Below are 18,338 nucleotides of genomic sequence, written 5' to 3' on the forward strand. Positions count from 1 at the left end.
AAATATGGCAAGCTTGGAAGTTCAAAGTTGAAAAAGTTGAAAATTCAGTCATACGGCATGACCTTTGAATATTGTGCAACCAGATGCAAGTGATACCACGCTGTATAAAACTCCTAAAAGACCAGAACGCTGCAGAGTCCCGAGTTAAACGCCTAGACCATAAACAAATACCGGAAATCATAATGTAAAGCATAGCAAACAATATGCCCACCAAATCATTACTCCTTGATACCGTATTGGTTTTTATAGAACTCCTCGTGTTTGCGGACACACTCGGCGCGTTCCAGGGCTTCCTCACGAGATCTGATAAAGTCATCCTCCCCAGTGGGGCTGAGCTCTTCCCACATCTGATTATATTCGTCGCGATCATTGCCAGTCATGGCCCACATGCTCTCGCGCTGACGCTTGTTGCGCTCACGGTCCTCCTCAATGCGCTGCTCGATCTGCTTCTTGTCAAGGCGCAGTTGGGGTTTCTCCGACTTGGACCTGCTGCCTCCCTGGGTGCCTTCATCCTGTTCAAGATCCAGGTGGGAGGGGTGGGAATCGCGGTCTTTTAGGGCGGCGTCGATGTCGGCCACGGTTTCGGCGCTGAGAACTTCCTTCGCCTGGAGACCTTTCAAAACGTGGCGAACATGCTTGACATTGGCTGCACCGGTGCCATCGGGGGAACAACTGAGTCCACTACGCGCAGGATGTCTCGCTGCATCATGCGCACATATGGGAGGTAATTTTCCTTGAGGGCCATTTCGCAGAGGTGTTCAATAAAATACATAATATTCGCGCGATTGTTCATGTTGTTCTACCGTACACAAGGTGAGAGTAAATCAACACAAGGGAAATTGGAGCTCTTACCCGTTCAAGCTGCTCTAGGATGCATGAGTGAAGATCCTCATCGAGGTCACGATACTTCAATGCATAATGGGCGGCCTTCTGCGACGATGTAACAGCAGCACTGAGGTGTTGCAGCTGTGTAGTGAAGCGCATGCGCACCTCAAAAGGATCGATCATCATTTTATCTTCTGACTTTTTGGCTTTCTTGAGGGTAGGAAGATCGGTAGCTGTAAACGTGAGGGCGGTCAGGGTTAAAAATTGACAGAAAGATGTGGGGTTGGAGGCGGTGGGGCAAAGCCACAATTTTATTTGTAAGAACTTCTCTGGCATTTACTTGGGAGTGAATATTCGTGAAGATAGTAACAGAATGGGGATATACAGAGTAAGATGGTTGCAAATATCATCAAAGAGAATCCCGCCTCAACGAACTACCAAGACTGGATGTATCATTCCCATCAAGCAGACCAACCTCTTCAGCCTCATTATGATTTCCAAAATCCTGGAATTCATCGCCTCGAAGCGCTTCTTCTCGGCGAAATTCCACGCCATTCAGCACCGACCAGACATCTTTCTTGGTCAGTAGTCCTTGTAGAATGCCCTTATTGGCAAACAGCACATAACGCAAGCCAAGGCGTTGGAACATGCGTAAAACAATCAAGAAAGTGATGTTACTGTTCAAGGTCATGGGTGTCTGGTCCATCCAAGGTCGTAGATCAAGGGTATCGATAGGGTCCGCAAAAGGTTGATGCGAAAAGAAAACCTGTGTCTCGTCGGAGAGGTTGCGGGCCGTAGGAGAAGTTGAGTATTTCAGAGCAAAAGAAAGCTCATTGCGAGTGATGTAGCCTAGCAGGATGGGACTCGAGGTGTCTGAGACTACGGGAAACCCGCGATATGTAGTGTTAGCTAGAAGGCTGCGGATCGAGGCAATAGTATGGCCGGTGGCAGTAATGATGCTGATATCATCCACGGTTGTCATGACCCGGTGGGCAGATACATCTGGCGGAGTAGTGTCATCGCGATGGTCGAGGAAAGGATACTCGTTTAGTCGAATCCATGACTCGTAGATACCTCGCTTTCCAAAGATGTCACCACACCACTTGGACAACATGACCGCAATCATGATCGGGATCACATAGGTCAACGCGCCAGTCAATTCAAACATGATAACGACAATCGACAAAGTCATTCGAGTAGCACCACCAAGAGCAGCAGCAGCCCCAATAATTGCATATAAGCCAGGTGTGACACATGGAATGTCTGGCTCGCATTTGACAAATAGGAATGCTTGCGGATAAGATTCTTGCCACAAGCGGACTATAATGCCTAGAGCACGGCCGTAGAGAGCACCGATAGCGACCGAAGGAAGGATAATACCCGCAGGAATCTCGAGCCCAAATGTCAATGAAGCCAAGAAAAAGGCAAATAAAGCAGCTATGACCAGGTAGATTGCCACGCCGATTGAGGCAGATCCCGTTGCGCAAAGGCCAAATCGATCATATGTCACACTGTTGCACTCGGCGAACAGCGACTGAACAAGCTCCGAGTTCTGAGCTCGCATGAAGTGATTTGGATAGTTGACCAAAGCTGTAATGAGAGCCACGACGACCACTTCGATGATTGGTCGAGAGGAAGTTCGAGCTCGCCTCCACTTGGTGATTCTCGTATTCAGGCGGATGAGGAATGCACCATAGAGACCGCCAATGATACCAAGAATAATGAATGGGATAATTTCGAAGCGGTGCCAGCCTCGAGTGTAGGTGACTTGATACAACACAATTTTACCTGTCCGGAATGGATTCAAGGCCTGCAAAGTAACAGCTGCGACCATAGCACAGACAAAGCTTTGCCACATTGTCTTGTCGGGGAAATAATATGACAGTTGCTTGGAAAAATCAGCAAAGTAGACAGAACGAGATCGACGATAGCTCATACCTCCAAACTAAACAGAACACCCCCGATGGGTGCCCCGAATGCGACTGAGATACCTGCCGCGGCGGCCGCAGAAAGGACCTCTCGTTTACGAGCTGTGAGATCAGTAAACGCGCGGAGAGAGATAGAGAATTTAATAACATACCTTCATTACCTCTCAGGCTTTCGAAAGGTTTCATTAAAATATTCGCGCAGCAGCATGCAACATGCACAAGTGGGCCTTCTTTACCTAGCCATAGACCGGATGCAACAGAGAGACACTGATCGTTGTTAGCAAATATGCCTTCTAACAAGAAGAAGCTTGACTCACTAGGCCCAGTGATTTAATGGCAAGCGTCCATGGCCCCATGAAATGTCGGATAACAGTTCCACCGAGGATCGTTTTGATCTCAGGGATTCCACTGTGTCGAGCATAAACGGCATAATTTCGCACCAGGAAGCAAGCACATGCAGCAAAGAAAACCTAGATATTGTCAATAGAGCCCTAAAGGTAAGAGCCAGAGATATCATTACCGAAAATACAACGTAGAAGATGTACCCAATCGCATATGTTCCTCCACTGGAGTTTGCTCCTAATGCATTTCCCCAAGGTGTCCAGTCCAGACACTTGGAGTGATCTATAGCAAATCCAAATTCAGCAGTGAGACTCATGGAGACTTGACAATATCGGCTTACCATCGAGACCCCAGCAGCAAAAGCTCTTGTTTAGATAGAATTTGCCACCTCCACTTCCATTTTTGCAATAGCCGGACTTCAGATCACCCAGCCAATCCGTTGTAATGTCGATAGAAGCTGCGATTATTCCTACAGCAATGCCTGTCGCAATCAACACCAACCAGACATTGCTTGCGTCAAGGAGTCTGCGAGCATGGCCCAATAGGCCCTGTCCACTCGAATAAAGAAGCCGTTTCCTTTGCCGTTCTTTGGTATACTCGTAGATCCAATCGATAGCGGTAAAGTCGTCGTAACCCACACGTCGTCCCGGGCCTTCCACATACCAGTCTAACGGCGCACCATCTTTTGATGCTTCAGCACCGCTATCGAATCCTATCGGCGCATAAGGATCGAGGGGCGACGCATCGCCGTTCTGACCACCCTGCGGCGCCGGAGAGCCAAAGCTAGTATCCAATCCGCCGGCGGGAGAGGAGAGGAGGTTAGATAAACTGAACCGTGATCGCTGTTTTTGTTTTCGCTTGAAGGAGATACTAGATTAATGACCTAGTCAGAACCATAACGAAAGGTGGAGTCTCCAAGGCATACGGTTCATCTAACCCCTCGGCTTCCCGATTCACTTCTTGAGGCTGAGGGACAATCTGATCAGCTCTTAGTTGCGTCCCAGATTGGCCCTCACCACCCGAGCCCTGACCGCTCATTGGCATCGTGCAACATAAATGAACCACGATATCCCAATATTAGCATCTCCTCGTAAAAACGATCTAGTTTCAAGGACAACTTTGTCGGACGCGCAGGTGTGGCGCAAGCTCCGCGATCAAAGGCGGTATGATCTAAGTCTAGGCGGGGCTGCGCCACAGACGGCAGAAAGAAAAAAAGTTGGAGCGAAAGCCGATGAAGCGGGATTTCTTCTCTTGTTTCAAACTTCACAGTTTCTCTTACGACCGGATTAAACATGGATCGGAGGCCGGTCTATGAGAGGACTCTTACTGAGTCTGAACTGCTCGAGCAGCTTCCGAGTGGAATCTCGACTTTCATTCGGACTGCATCGGGGACTCAACACCTCCACGCGCTTGCTCTTGGCGCATTAAACAACGAATTTACAGAGAGCATTTTTAGACTCTACGAACCGATTTTTGTCGATCTTGCAGCCCGATGGCTTCAATCGGATTTACATGCCGACTATATTCATGTATTAGCGGCATTCGCGCAGATTCTACCATTTGCGCCGCATCTGCGGTCGCTTGCCAGTCAATATGCCTCATCACAGACTGGACCTTTGGCGGCTTTGGCCGTTTCGAAGGAATTAACACTGCTACAGTTGGACCAACCTAGCATTAGACTTCTACTCCTCGCCCTCTTCCGACTTCTTTCGTTTGATCTTGAAACCTTCTCTCCCATCGTTTCGCCGCTTCAACTTCAGTCCCTCTTCCAATCTCAAGACCGAGTAACACGATACCTTGCTGTACGATGCTTTGCCTTATATATGCACGCAGCAGATGCGGCAACCGAAAAGATGGTCCGCGTCAATACTGGGACTGAACCTATAGAGGGAGAGTGGGAAGGCACTCTGATCGATTACCGTGTGCTGGGATTGTGGGAAGAGCGACGATGGGAGACTCTTGGAAGAATTCTCCAGACCGAGAGGTCTGCCAGGACGGAAATAAACACTCTGGCGTTGATCGAGAGGACACGGGAATCTTTCACAACCAAGACCGCAGAGATTTGCGGAGTTTTGATTCCCAGACTGAAAGATACGCCCCCGACTCCTTCGTCTGTCGTCAAGACCTCGACCACAGTTGAGAACCTGCGCCGGATTGCAGGGTCATTACTCGGGTACAAACCCATCCAGCTGGTTGGTTTGCCCAACTCCGGGAAGACCTCTTTGATTAACGACATTGCTGCCACGATGGGGCAAGCCGAAACTATGGTTACGCTTCACCTGAATGAGCAGACAGATGCGAAGAGTCTGCTTGGAATGTATGCCACTTCATCTGCCTCCGGATCCTTCTCTTGGCAGCCTGGTGTATTGACCAAGGCTGCACGCGAAGGTCGCTGGGTGTTGATTGAAGACCTTGACCGTGCCCCATCTGAAGTAATGGGTCTCATTTTGCCGATCATTGAGAGGGGGAACTCACCATCCCAAGCCGGAGGGAGCGAATCAAGTGTGCTGAGGGCTTCAAAATCATCGCAACCATGAAGTCATCGTACAACATTGCCGGAGAGGAGATCGCACCGGGCACTTCGATGCTTGGAAGCAGACTCTGGGAGAGAGTGCAAGTCAAGTCTCTCCCTGTGGATGAGATGCGTGATGTCATCCTGGAAAAGTTCCCCCTGCTTGAGTCTCGTGTGCCAACTCTTATGAACGTATATGGACGAGTATGCTCTGCATTCCATGGAAGTCTTGCAATCAAGGGCTCTCAAGGTCGTACCCCAGGCTTCCGCGATTTGATCAAGTTGTGCAGCCGTCTGCACAATCGTCTACACCGCATGGGTGCGAAGACTGGCTATGAGCCCACGTCAGAAGGTACCGAGGATGAAATATTCCTCGACATTGTTGACGTGTTCCTCAAATATCTGCCCGAGAAGTCGATGCAGAACACTCTCGCCGCCGTTGTGGCCGAAGCGCTTCAGATATCTCCCCAGCGAGCGCAATACTGTCTCAATGAACGTACTCCCTCTTATACTGATAAGAACAACAGCCTTGTCCTTGGCAGAGAAACCTGCAACAAGATCAAGGTACCAAGTGGATCTGCATTGAAGCTTGCCGCAGCAGCTTCACGATTTGCTCCCACCCGAGCGGCATTGACCCTCATGGAACAGGTAGCTGCATCAATCCAGATGGCAGAGCCTGTTTTACTTGTGGGAGAAACTGGTATCGGAAAGACCACAGTCATCCAGCATCTTGCATCTTTAATGCGTCAGAAACTCACAGTAGTGAATTTGTCACAACAGAGTGAAAGCACTGATCTGCTGGGTGGGTTCAAACCCGTCAACATCCGTACAATGGCAGTTCCAATGCTGGATGAATTCACCCAGCTCTTTGAACTGACATTCTCCGCCAAAAAGAACCAGAAGTTCTTGTCCTCGATATCGAAGAGTGCCGCATCTTCTAATTGGGTACGATTGGTGACCTTGTGGCATGAAGCCGTTCGTCTTGCAAACGGCGTGTTCAACCCCCCCAATGCCGCAGCCGAAAATGGCGATGAGCAGCCAGCCAAAAAACGGAAGTTGGATTCTCCCAAATATCAGCACTTGCGGCAAAGATGGGAGAGCTTCGCGACCCAGCTCGGAGATTTCGAGGCTCAGGTCTCACAAGGTGATGCCAAATTTGCCTTTGCCTTTGTCCAAGGTAAGATTGTGAGAGCTCTGCGAAACGGCGAATGGGTTCTCCTGGATGAAGTAAACTTGGCTTCCCCTGATACACTTGAGAATATTGCCAGTCTTCTGCACCATGGCAGTGAGGGGACACCATCTGTTCTTCTCTCCGAGGCTGGCGATGTTGAGAGAGTCTTCGGCCACCCGGAATTCCGTATCTTCGGTGCTATGAACCCTGCAACAGATGCCGGAAAGAGAGATCTACCCCCAGGTCTGCGTTCCCGGTTCACCGAATTCTACGTGCACTCGCCTGATAGTGATTTGGATGATTTGTTGGCCTTGATTCAGAAATACCTGGGTGATTTGACAATCAGTGACCAGCGTGCTGTGCCAGACCTCGCACAGCTTTACATGGTGACCAAGAAGCTCAGCAACGAGAACAAGCTTACCGACGGAGCTGGACAGCGACCCCATTTCAGTATCCGTACTCTTGTGCGTGCTTTGATCTATGTTATCGACCACGCACACGTCTATGGGCTACGCAGGGCAATGTTTGAGGGTTTCAGTATGAGTTTCTTGACTGTGCTGAGCTTGGTTTCCGAACAAGCTTTGATTCCTCTGCTTGAGCTTCATATATTCGGAAACGCGAAGAACGCCAAGTCTCTTCTCGGACAGACCCCTCGCCCACCAACGGATGGCAACGCTTATGTGCAATTCAAGCATTATTGGATGCGCCGCGGTCCTATGATTCCGGAGGAGCAACCCCACTACATTATCACCCCATTCATCGAGAAGAATCTCAAGAACTTGGTCCGGGCCAGTTCAACCCGGCGATTCCCCGTTTTGCTTCAAGGTCCAACATCAGTCGGAAAGACGAGTATGATTGAGTATCTGGCAAAGGTGTCTGGAAACAAATTCGTACGAATCAACAACCACGAGCATACAGATCTGCAAGAGTACTTGGGTTCTTACATCTCCTCGGACGATGGAAGCCTGCGTTATCAAGAGGGTGTGTTGGTGGAGGCGCTGCGGAACGGTTATTGGATTGTACTGGATGAGCTGAATCTGGCGCCTTCTGATGTTCTCGAAGCCCTTAACCGACTCCTCGACGATAACCGCGAGCTTTTCATTCCCGAAACTCAAGAAGTCGTTCACCCGCACCCTAACTTCATGCTCTTCGCTACGCAAAATCCCGCTGGTCTGTACGGTGGCCGAAAGGTACTGTCCCGTGCCTTCAGGAACCGCTTCCTCGAGCTGCACTTCGATGATATTCCAGAAAGCGAGCTGGAATTTATCCTGAAGGAACGTTCTCAAATCGCCCCCTCATTCTGCACACGGATTGTTGCTGTCTACCGGAAATTGTCCTTGTTGCGCCAGTCTAATCGACTCTTCGAGCAAAAGAACAGTTTCGCCACTTTGCGTGATCTTTTCCGATGGGCTCTTCGTGATGCCGATGATCGCGAGCAGCTAGCAGTCAACGGTTATATGCTTCTCGGCGAACGTGTTCGCAATCCCCAAGAGAAAGCCGCGGTTAAGGCTGTGATCGAGGAGGTGATGAAGGTAAAGCTGGACGAGGATACTTTGTATAGCTCTGCAGAGCTGGAAAAGAATGCCCCCGGGATGGGCGAGCTTCCGGCCGGTATTGTGTGGACCAAAGCCATGAGACGTCTATTTGTTCTCGTTTCGAAGGCCCTCAAGAACAACGAGCCGGTCCTTCTTGTCGGAGAAACTGGCTGTGGTAAAACCCAACTGTGCCAGGCCGTCGCTGAAGCTTTCCGACGTGAGTTGTTCATTGTCAACGCTCATGTGAATTTGGAGACCGGTGACATCATTGGTGCTCAACGGCCCATCCGAAACCGGGCTGCAATTGAGAAGCAGCTTGTAGATGATCTTCAGATGCTCCTTCACGGGCAGCTAAGCGACGCATCTTTCGATGACTTGAAGCAGGAATTCACAGCATTGACTGCGGAGCAGCGTCAAGCCAAGGATCAACTTCTTTTGCAGAAGATTGAGAAGAACGCTATTCGTTGCAATGCCCTGTTTGAATGGTCCGACGGAAGCCTGATCACCGCCATGAAGACCGGTCAATTCTTCCTTCTTGACGAAATTTCTCTTGCAGACGACTCCGTTCTTGAAAGACTTAACAGTGTTCTCGAACCCGCTAGGTCGATTCTCCTCGCCGAGAAGGGCCCCATTGATTCAATGGTTGTGGCAGATGGTGGATTCCAATTCTTATCCACTATGAACCCCGGTGGTGATTACGGAAAACGTGAGCTTTCGGCTGCTCTTCGCAATCGTATGACTGAAATCTGGGCGCCTCAGCTGTCTGAAGATGAGGATATCCTGCCAATTCTCTCACAGAGATTGAACCTGAAGGAGGAGAGTGTGGCAAAGGCTATGCTGAAGTTCGCCAAGTGGTTCAAAGTTACCTTCCAAAACACCTCCGCCACATCGCTCTCCATTCGTGATCTTCTGGCCTGGGTTGACTTTGTCAACACTTGTCAAAGCGCAGACACTGATTTCGCTATCGTACAAGGTGCCGCGATGGTCTTCGTTGACACCTTGGGTGCCAACCCTGCTGCAATGCTTGCCATCTCTCTCAACAATCTCGAGGGCAACCGCAAGTCATGCCTCGACAAGCTGAGCGAATTGTTTAATGTCGATGCTTCCAAGATTTACTGGGAGTCGACCACTGTCTCCGCGGAACCTGGCGTTCTGCGCGTTGGGCCATTCGCTCTCCCCACGGCTGGCACAGCAGACCCCGATCCTCAGTTCACAATGGATGCGCCAACCACAATTGCCAACTCTGTGAGAATTGCTCGTGGTCTGCAGTCCTCGAAGCCTATTCTTATGGAAGGAAGTCCAGGTGTGGGTAAGACCACACTTGTGACAGCTCTGGCCAGAGCCCTCGGCAAACCTCTCACTCGAATTAACCTCTCGGAACAAACAGATCTTACAGATCTGTTCGGTTCAGACGTTCCAGTGGAAGGAGGAGATGTCGGGCAATTCACTTGGCGTGACGCGCCATTCTTACGAGCCATGCAGCGTGGTGACTGGGTTCTGCTGGATGAAATGAACCTGGCCTCGCAATCTGTCCTGGAAGGTCTTAACTCTTGCCTGGATCATCGTCAGCAAGTCTATATCGCTGAGCTGGACCAAACATTCAAGAGACATCCCGATTTCGTTCTCTTTGCCGCCCAGAACCCTCACCACCAGGGTGGTGGCAGAAAGGGTCTTCCTGCATCTTTCGTCAACCGATTCACAGTAGTCTATGCGGACAGCTTCACTGATGATGACTTGAAAACGATTTGTTCCAGGCTTTTCCCTGGTAGTCCCTCTGTGCAGACCGAGAGACTGGTCGATTTCATTTCTCTCCTGAACCAAGCGATCACCCGAGATCGTCGGCTGGGAGCCATCGGCGGGCCATGGGAAGTCAATCTGCGTGATATCCAGCGATGGCTTCAACTCGCCGATCGAGGAAACCTGCAGATCCAGACCAAGCACTTCCTTGATGTCATTATCAGCCAGCGATTCAGAAGCGAAGAGGATCGTAACGTGGTCTCTCAGATTTATGATCGTGTTTTCACAGACTCTGATACCGGCATGAAGAGCTATTTCCACAACCTCACACCCGAGTACTTGCAGGTCGGTCTGGGAATTTTGACCCGTGACCCTTTGCTGCAGCGCTTGGCCGAGCCAAACATGAGGATTCTACCAAAGGACCTCCACATTATCGAGTCACTCATCCTGTGTATCGATAACTCCTGGCCGAGCATCCTAGTGGGTTCTGCCGGGTGTGGTAAAACTACTCTCATCAGAAAGCTGGCAGCGGTTAACGGTGCAAACCTTGTCGAGTTGGCTCTGAGTGCTGACACTGATACCATGGATCTCATTGGTGGGTTTGAACAAATCGATCATCGCAGAGAGGTTTCAGGCTTTGTCCATGATATTGAGATGTTCTTGCGAAACCAGCTCATCCATTGCTTTGCTTCAGGAGATGTATCTGATGTTGTGATTTCCGCACTACACATCTGCGAGCATTTCCAGTCTGCAGATATCTCACTGGAAAAGGTCATCCCTTCGCTTTCCAGCCTTTGCCAGTCTTCTTCTGACCCGGCCTACCAACAATTCCTCGAGAGAGCCCAGACCTTGTTGAATGCTATTCAACAATCCGATAAAATGAAGGTTGGGTTTGAATGGACAGAAGGTGTACTCACTCAGGCTGTTCAACATGGAAACTGGGTTATTCTTGACAATGCTAACCTGTGCAATCCGTCTGTCCTCGATCGATTGAATTCTTTGACAGAGCCGAATGGAACACTCATTCTCAATGAGCAACGGACAGAGGATGGATCTGCCAAGGTCATTACGCCCCATCCCAACTTCAGAATCTTCTTGACCATGGACCCCCGCAATGGTGAGCTGTCTCGTGCCATGAGGAACCGCTGTACCGAAATCTCCTTCTTGCCAAGCGAGCTGCAAGATATCCAACCTACCATAGGCCCATCCTACACCTGCGAATCGTTCCTCTATCGACTTCGCCATATTTGGAACCTTGATACCTCCCTGCCATCGTCTGCCTTCGAAGACGCTCTCGAGGTGTGCTTGGATCATCTGTCACCAGCGGACCTGACCTACCTTCAACAATCACCAAGCAACCGTGTGGCTATCAATTCCGGAAACGACGGAGAGGAGAAGCCATCCAATGTTCTGCAGCGATATGCCTCTTTGTTCCATGACAACAACCAATGGAAGCCGCTTGATATCGCCAGCGGCGAGATTGTGCTTGGAGGAGCTCACCTTGGTATCCGAGGAATGCTGCAGCCTCTTCATCCGCTCACAAACGAGCCTCTGATCGCTATCGCAGGAACCAGTGATTTCCGGTCCAGTTTGGTTGTCTTGGCCTATCTCCAAGAGTTGAGACTTGATATTCATCGCCTTAGGGAAGGTTTGATTCAGGCCGACGTATCTGGCAAAGAGCTCAAGCCCAGCCAAATGACACGTTTGGAGCGGTCATTGGCATCCGAGCGGATCCCTGCGTTGATGAAAGACACGACACAACCTGTTGCGTCGTTCTTGTCTGATTGTGGCCAGGCTCTGTATGATTACATTCAGTCATTGGATCAGATTTCCCTCCAAGGCCCTGTCATAGTCACAGCCCTTCGGACCGTGATCTGTCTATGCCGGGACATTTACAGAGCCACAGAGGTGAGCCAGGTTGACGAAGGAGAATTCCAAGTCTATCTCCAGATGGGCCGGAAGATTTGCGGGTCGTTACTCGACTCCTCGCCTCTCCTCAAACCACTTCAAGTCGCTTTGTCACAAGCTCTGGATCGGTTCCAGGAAGGCTGGGCTTTGACGACCGGTCTTAGCATGCAAAGAATCTGGGATTCTTGGAGACATGTCACTCCTATCTCTCAAGACAAGTTGGATTCTCTGACCGAGTTGGAGTCAACAGTCTTGGAATTCACGAATTTGGCTTTGCAAACCCGTGTGGAATTGTCTCAATTGAGTCGTGTACGCGATTCGTTGATTGATGCCCAGCGATTCATCCTTTTGGATGGCGCTGATGGTGACGTACTTGTCCAGGGTATCAAACAAACTGTGGCTGAGCTATCTCATGCAGTTAGACGCTCAGAGTCAACCGAGTATCCATACTTTGCCAACGATTTCGAAGCTCTTTGCCAGTACCACGACATCTCCTCGTTCTTCCGGAACCCAGTCAATGATAAGGTCATTCAAACAGTCGTGCCCCTTCTCGCTGGTCGTGCGGCTCGTCCGTTGGACGCATCGAATTTCCAGAGCGATGTGCCAAATATTCTTCACAGAATCTCGCTATTTGCAGGCTCCCCAAGCAAATCCGAGTCCGCGCTTGCTACTGGTGGCATTGTCTCCCTGTCTCTATTGGATAGGCTGACAGCTATTGGCAATACAAAACTGGGACAGATGGATATGCTTGAGGCAGAGAAACAAGCTCTCTCCAAGGCTATTTCCCTGAGCACTCGGCAGATCACAACAGAGCAGTCCATGGAGCTCAGACGTACTACCGCCAAGCTTACAGCCGAGCTGGTGGCATGCCATCGGGAGTTCTTCGAGCCTCGCTCAGCCGAGCATCTCATCTCGGTACTGCAGGCAATCCAAAATGGCGATCTTTGTGTTGAACAGCCACCCATCAAGGTTGAGCTGGACCAAAGCTTGCCAGATGCTCACTTCCTCAAGCCCCTCGCTGAGCAGGCTCTTCCAGCCCTGATTTCGTCCCTGCGAGTACACCCATCAAGCCAGCACCAGAGCATTCAAACCGCTGGACTGGCAGCGGTACAGCTGGCTGTCATTCTTCTGCGTCTGTTCGTGCCTGACAAGACATTTGACCCTTCTCTCGGTCTCGTTGTTCAGCGCAAACGCCACTCTCAACGCCTACAAGAATACACCGCCAAGTCTGCGGCAATTCTTGCCTTTGAGAAATCTTTCACCAGCCAGGTTTCCAATCTCCGGTCTGAACTTTTGCACAGCGAAATTCGTGATCTAGGTTCCGCTCCACCTCCTTCACTAGTCAACCGACCCCAGCAGTCCCAATTGAGTCTCTTGCAGGGGGAATTTGTCAACTTGATCAACTCTGTTCTGAAAAGGGACCCCGAGCAAATGGTCCGCTCTGCCGAATCTTCGCAGTCTCAAGACATGATCCAGCTTCTGCGCAATAATATCAAACAATTGAGCAGCCGTCTCAGCACTCACTACAGAGCTTATGATGATATCACAGTGCCTGTGGTTCGTTTCTTGCAGCTTTTGGACCTTGGTGTATTCTTGGCCTCTAGCCAACCAGAACAGTCCAGCGATATCCCTGATATTCAGTCTCTGAGCGAGCGCACGCCCTTCTTAGGAGGTATTCACCACCCCATTCTTACTCAAACCGATCAGAAGCCCCATGGCACTCTGAAGAATGCAAACGAAATGCGCCTTCAAGAATTGTCGGCCCTTTGGGCCGCCAAGGATGCGGATTCCACAATCCTGAATACAAAGGCTGGACGAGAGATCATTCGTCGTGTTTTCGCTGATTTCCATCAACTGTGGAAGGCCAAGCTCGAAGAAGATCGTGAACAGGAGGCTGAAAAGGGAGAATTGTACCGCTTCAAGGGATCCTGGGAAGAGGAAGAAGAAGTCAACGAAGCCGAGCTACACGCACTCTTCCCCACATTCGACGAAGGATCAGCCGAAGACACAGAAACGACCGTTGGTGTTGACCGCATAGACCCTAAGAGTATTGCTCTCCGCCTTGCTTCGCTTCATGCAAATATCGTCTCGAATGAGCGCAGTGGAACTGCATTGACTACCTTCGTGAAGCAATCCGGCCATCTTTTAGGCTCAATCTGGTCTGACAACAAGACCTCATTCTCGCCGATCTCACCACAAACCCATCTTCCTGCAGTTCTTCTGCTTCTTGATGATGCCATAGGCGAGGGAGCCAACACTCAACAGAAGAATTACAACTTCTACACCGATTCGAATCTCGGAGAGGCAAGGAAGCTGGTTGCGCTCGCACTTTCTGTTCAAGCCCGCTTTGCCCAAATTCAAACGGCCTGGCCTGAACATGCTGTCCTCGCCGATGTCATTCAATGCTGCGTGGAAATCCTTCAGTTCAAGCACACTGAGCCTGTTGCCAAGTTCATGACCAAGGTTGAAAAGCTTCATTCATTCGTACACGAGTGGCAGACCGTGGCCAGCAGAGAATATTCAGCTGTTATTGTCTACGATGAGATTACGAGCACTCTCATTAGCTGGCGTCGTCTTGAGCTGTCAACTTGGGCCAAGCTCTTGGATATCGAGAAAGAGCGATGCGAGGACGAGGTGAGTGCTTGGTGGTTCATCGCATACGAAGCACTTATCGGCGCTCCCATCATGATGGCCGAGGCAGGCGAACAGGACATGACGGAACACACGCAAAACCTGGTATTGACCCTGGAGCAATTCTTCAAGTCTACAACTACGGGCCAGTTTGCTCGCCGTCTACAGCTCGTTGCCAACTTCCAGGCGTTGCTTGAAGTTTTCACCACAGATTATCCCTGCCTCAAGAAGCTTGTCTCTGCCTTGGACAACTTCCTCCACCACTACGGACCCTTCCAGCCCGGAGTGGACAAGTATTTGACGGAGAAGCGGTCCGTTCTTGAGAAGGATATCAAGGAGCAGATTCAGCTTGCAAGCTGGAAAGATGTCAACATCGTGGCTCTGAAGGAAAGCGCCAGAAGATCGCACGTCAAGCTATTTAAGTTGGTTCGGAAGTACCGTGCAGCCCTTGGCCAGCCGGTTCAATCTATCCTTGAAGCAGGCCTTCCAGAAAGTACCGAGGAAATCACTTCGATGTCCCAAGCAGAGCCAGTCCGCCCCACTGCCACATTCCCCGAGGCAATGGCCATTTGCCAAAACGACAAGAACCTGTGGTCCACTCGAGCTCTCAGATTCCAGAAGCCGGATGGAACAGCCAGCAACATGATGAATCTGTATTCGTCAATTCCAGCCGAGTTCGACATTGCGAAGGACCTCGACAGCTTCATTGTCTCGGTTATTGAAAGCATGAATGAGTTCAAGTCCAAGACACCCAAGGTCTTGAACGAAGACAACAAGGACGACGTCCAGCACCTCAAGTCCCAGAAACGCCGTCTCTATGCTGAGACCCTCAAGCAACTCTATGAGATGGGCATGAAACGTAATGCTGGATCGAGTGTGATCGAAACACAAGAGACGGTTCCGCAAGTTCTGGCCACTGCTGCTGCCTTTGAGGCTGGTGCTGCTACCTCAACTGCAGTTCAGAGTGCCGACTGGTACTTCCACAGACTTCTGGATCTCCTGCCTAAGACTCGTTTAGCATCTCGCAACTATTCTGAGGAGCTAAGCAATGTCGAGGTCCACAGGAGCATGGGATCCATTGAGCATCTCATTTTCACTGTCCGTCGTCAGAGAGGTGTCATTTCGCCTGCCCTCACCGGCTTGGGCAAGTTGAAGTCTACGCTTGACAAGGTGCAGAACCTCTGGACAGCGGCTTCGAACTCTCTGTCACAAGACCATGCTTCTGCTTTGGAGGAGCGAACTAATCTGGCCAGACTCGTGGCTTGGTTGGCTCCTATTCTTGAACTGGCTGCAATGATCATTGGAATCCATTCTAAGTTCTCAGGAATTGATGCATCTAAGATTGTGGAACAGCTCCGTACCAAAAAAGCATCCTTCGATAGCCTACGCAAGTCGCACGAAGCCCTTCCTATGCTTCCCACTAGGATTGCATCTAACGCAAACTACGAGATCGCGCAGCAGTCCCAATCCTCGCTCGATGAATTGGCTGCTGACTTGAAGCAATGGAGCCAAGCTCGCCCTGATCTGTCCTTCGCGCTGGATCAGATCGCACCTTGGGTCAATGCAAACATCCCTGCTCTCCCTGAGACCAATGACGAGAACACCCTATCCATCCAAGCCTTCGATAGCAGCCTCCTGACAGCCATCGACAAAATGCTCATTGGCCTCCAGAAACTCAAGGATGTGCCTTCTGCCATCACCTTTGAAGGATTGCTGTCCAGGAGTGATGAGTTCTTCTCTCGCGGTATCAAGGCTATCCATCTCACCGAGATCACCAGTGCGCTGGAGAAGGTCCTTGATCAATTGCACTGCCTGCAAGACCACTCCGCCGGCGGCCTTTCCGTTGCTGCCGCACTGATCACCAGTATCTTGCCTATCGCCAACAGATACTACCAAATCTGCCGGGATCTGGCTGATCGGTTCATTGCCGTTCATCGCGAGATCTGCAAGACATCCTACATCCTGACCAAGACCTTCAAGCAGGTCGCCTCGGAAGGCTTCTGTAGTCCTGCCGAAGCATCCCAAGATCAAGGCAAGGAAGGCCAGATGGAAAGTGGAACAGGTCTCGGTGAAGGCGAAGGCGCAGAAGATATCAGCAAGGATGTTGGAGATGATGAAGATCTAACTGAGTTGGCGCAACAAGAGAACAACAAAGAGGACGGGGATGATGAGATGGATGATTCCAAGGATGCCGTCAACATGGATCAGGAAGAGTTGGAAGGTGATGCCGAGGATCGCAAGGACGATGAGGAGGAGAACGACGACAGTGCCGACGAAGGAGATGACGATATCGACGAAGAGACCGGAAGCGTTGATGACCTTGACACAGGTGCTGTGGACGAAAAGCTCTGGGACGGTGGTAACGATGAGCAGCAGAAGGATACCGAAAACGAAGAAGGAAAGGGCCAATCAGAGGCCGAACAACAAGCTGCTGCCCAGGAAGAGAAGGGTGACAAAGATGGCGAAAAGAGCGAGGAAAAGCAAAAGGAGGGAGAAGAAGAGGAAGAAGAAGAAACAGAAGATGAAGAGGCCCCCGAAGACGAGGGCGAGGCAGTTGGCCGTGAGGAAATGGATGTCACCGATCCTCAAGCAAAGGAAGAAGAAACACTTGACCTTCCTGAGGAAATGCAACTTGATGATGGTGAAGGCAAGGACGACAATGGAGAGGATGATGATGATATGGATGATCTTGACGATGATTTCGGTCCTGCCCCCGAAGAAGAAGGGAAGGTCGAAGACGCGGATGATCATGCCGGTGAAGAAGACGCCGAGGCAGCCCCAGAGGATCAAGTGCCAGGCGAGGAAGATGAAGAAATGGCCGATGATGCGGAGGAAACCAATGAAGGTGAAGCCGGAGAAGAGGAGGAAGAGGAAGCTGGCGGAGAAGATCCCGAGGAGCCTGAACAAGACGACTTCCTCGCACAGCGTGATGAGGATGATGCCGCAGGTGACAACGTCGCTCCTAGCGAAGCTGTCACTGGCGGGCTCGGAGCCGAGCAAGACCAAAATGAAGAAAAGGGTGCCTCGGGTGACGCTCAGCAGGAGAGCGGCTCGACTGATCCCAGTGCCAATGTCGACCAACAGACAGGTGCTGCCAAGGATAGCGAAGAGAGCCAGCCCAGCCGAGACGCTGCGGGCGGCGAAGATCAAGGGCAAGATGAACCTCAGATGCAGGCATTCAAGAAGCTCGGTGATATCCTCGAGCAATGGCACAGACGACAAAAGGAGATCCTCAACCCGTCCCAACAGGAAGAGGAATCTCAGGCTATGCCCGAAGACACCGATATGGCCGACGCAGACTTCGAGCACCTAAAGGATGACGAAGATGCCGCAGACACCCAGGCCCTTGGACAGGCAAATGACGATCAAACGCAAGCCCTCGACCAAAGCAAGGGTGTGGAGTCTGACATCAAGCCTGGTGAGAACGATGTTCTCCCAGACGTGTCAGACGAGCAGCAAGACGCCGTGGACAACCAGCTTGAGGATGAGATGCAGATAGACCGTGAGACCGTTCCTGCCGATGGCGAGTCCGCGGGCGCCTTCATTCCTGGCGGTCAATCCTCCCACGATCGCGCAGACGGAGCACAGGGCACCGAAGAAGTGGACGAGGAGCTCGACGAAGTTGACACGCAACTCGCAGCGATCCACCTCTCCTCTTCGCTCCCCCATTGACCCCACAAGACGAAGCCCGCCGCCTCTGGTCGCACTACGAGTCCGCCACAAATGATCTCTCCCTCTCCCTGACCGAA

At 51.0% G+C, this 18,338-nt stretch overlaps 2 protein-coding genes across 2 annotated transcripts; one reads left to right on the top strand and one right to left on the bottom strand.

Annotated features, from left to right (window-relative positions):
- Nucleotides 1-218: 218 nt before the first annotated feature.
- Nucleotides 219-4,139, bottom strand: N7516_007675 (uncharacterized protein; the record flags this gene model as incomplete). Its single annotated transcript, XM_057220395.1, is given in 10 exon segments — nucleotides 219-635; nucleotides 653-799; nucleotides 853-1,058; nucleotides 1,261-2,713; nucleotides 2,764-2,855; nucleotides 2,906-3,020; nucleotides 3,071-3,223; nucleotides 3,274-3,377; nucleotides 3,436-3,965; nucleotides 4,021-4,139. The coding sequence occupies 10 exon segments, from the start codon at nucleotides 4,137-4,139 to the stop codon at nucleotides 219-221; spliced, it is 3,336 nt and encodes a 1,111-aa protein (XP_057074486.1).
- Nucleotides 4,140-4,387: 248 nt separating this feature from the next.
- Nucleotides 4,388-18,261, top strand: N7516_007676 (AAA family ATPase midasin; the record flags this gene model as incomplete). Its single annotated transcript, XM_057220396.1, has 2 exons — nucleotides 4,388-5,597; nucleotides 5,657-18,261. 2 exons carry the CDS (start codon nucleotides 4,388-4,390, stop codon nucleotides 18,259-18,261), a joined length of 13,815 nt encoding a protein of 4,604 aa, XP_057074487.1.
- Between the last annotated feature and the right edge of the window lie 77 nt (nucleotides 18,262-18,338).

Source organism: Penicillium verrucosum (assembly GCF_028828655.1).
Source record: "Penicillium verrucosum strain IBT 35672 chromosome Unknown utg000002l_segment0_segment0, whole genome shotgun sequence".
NCBI lineage: Eukaryota > Fungi > Ascomycota > Eurotiomycetes > Eurotiales > Aspergillaceae > Penicillium > Penicillium verrucosum.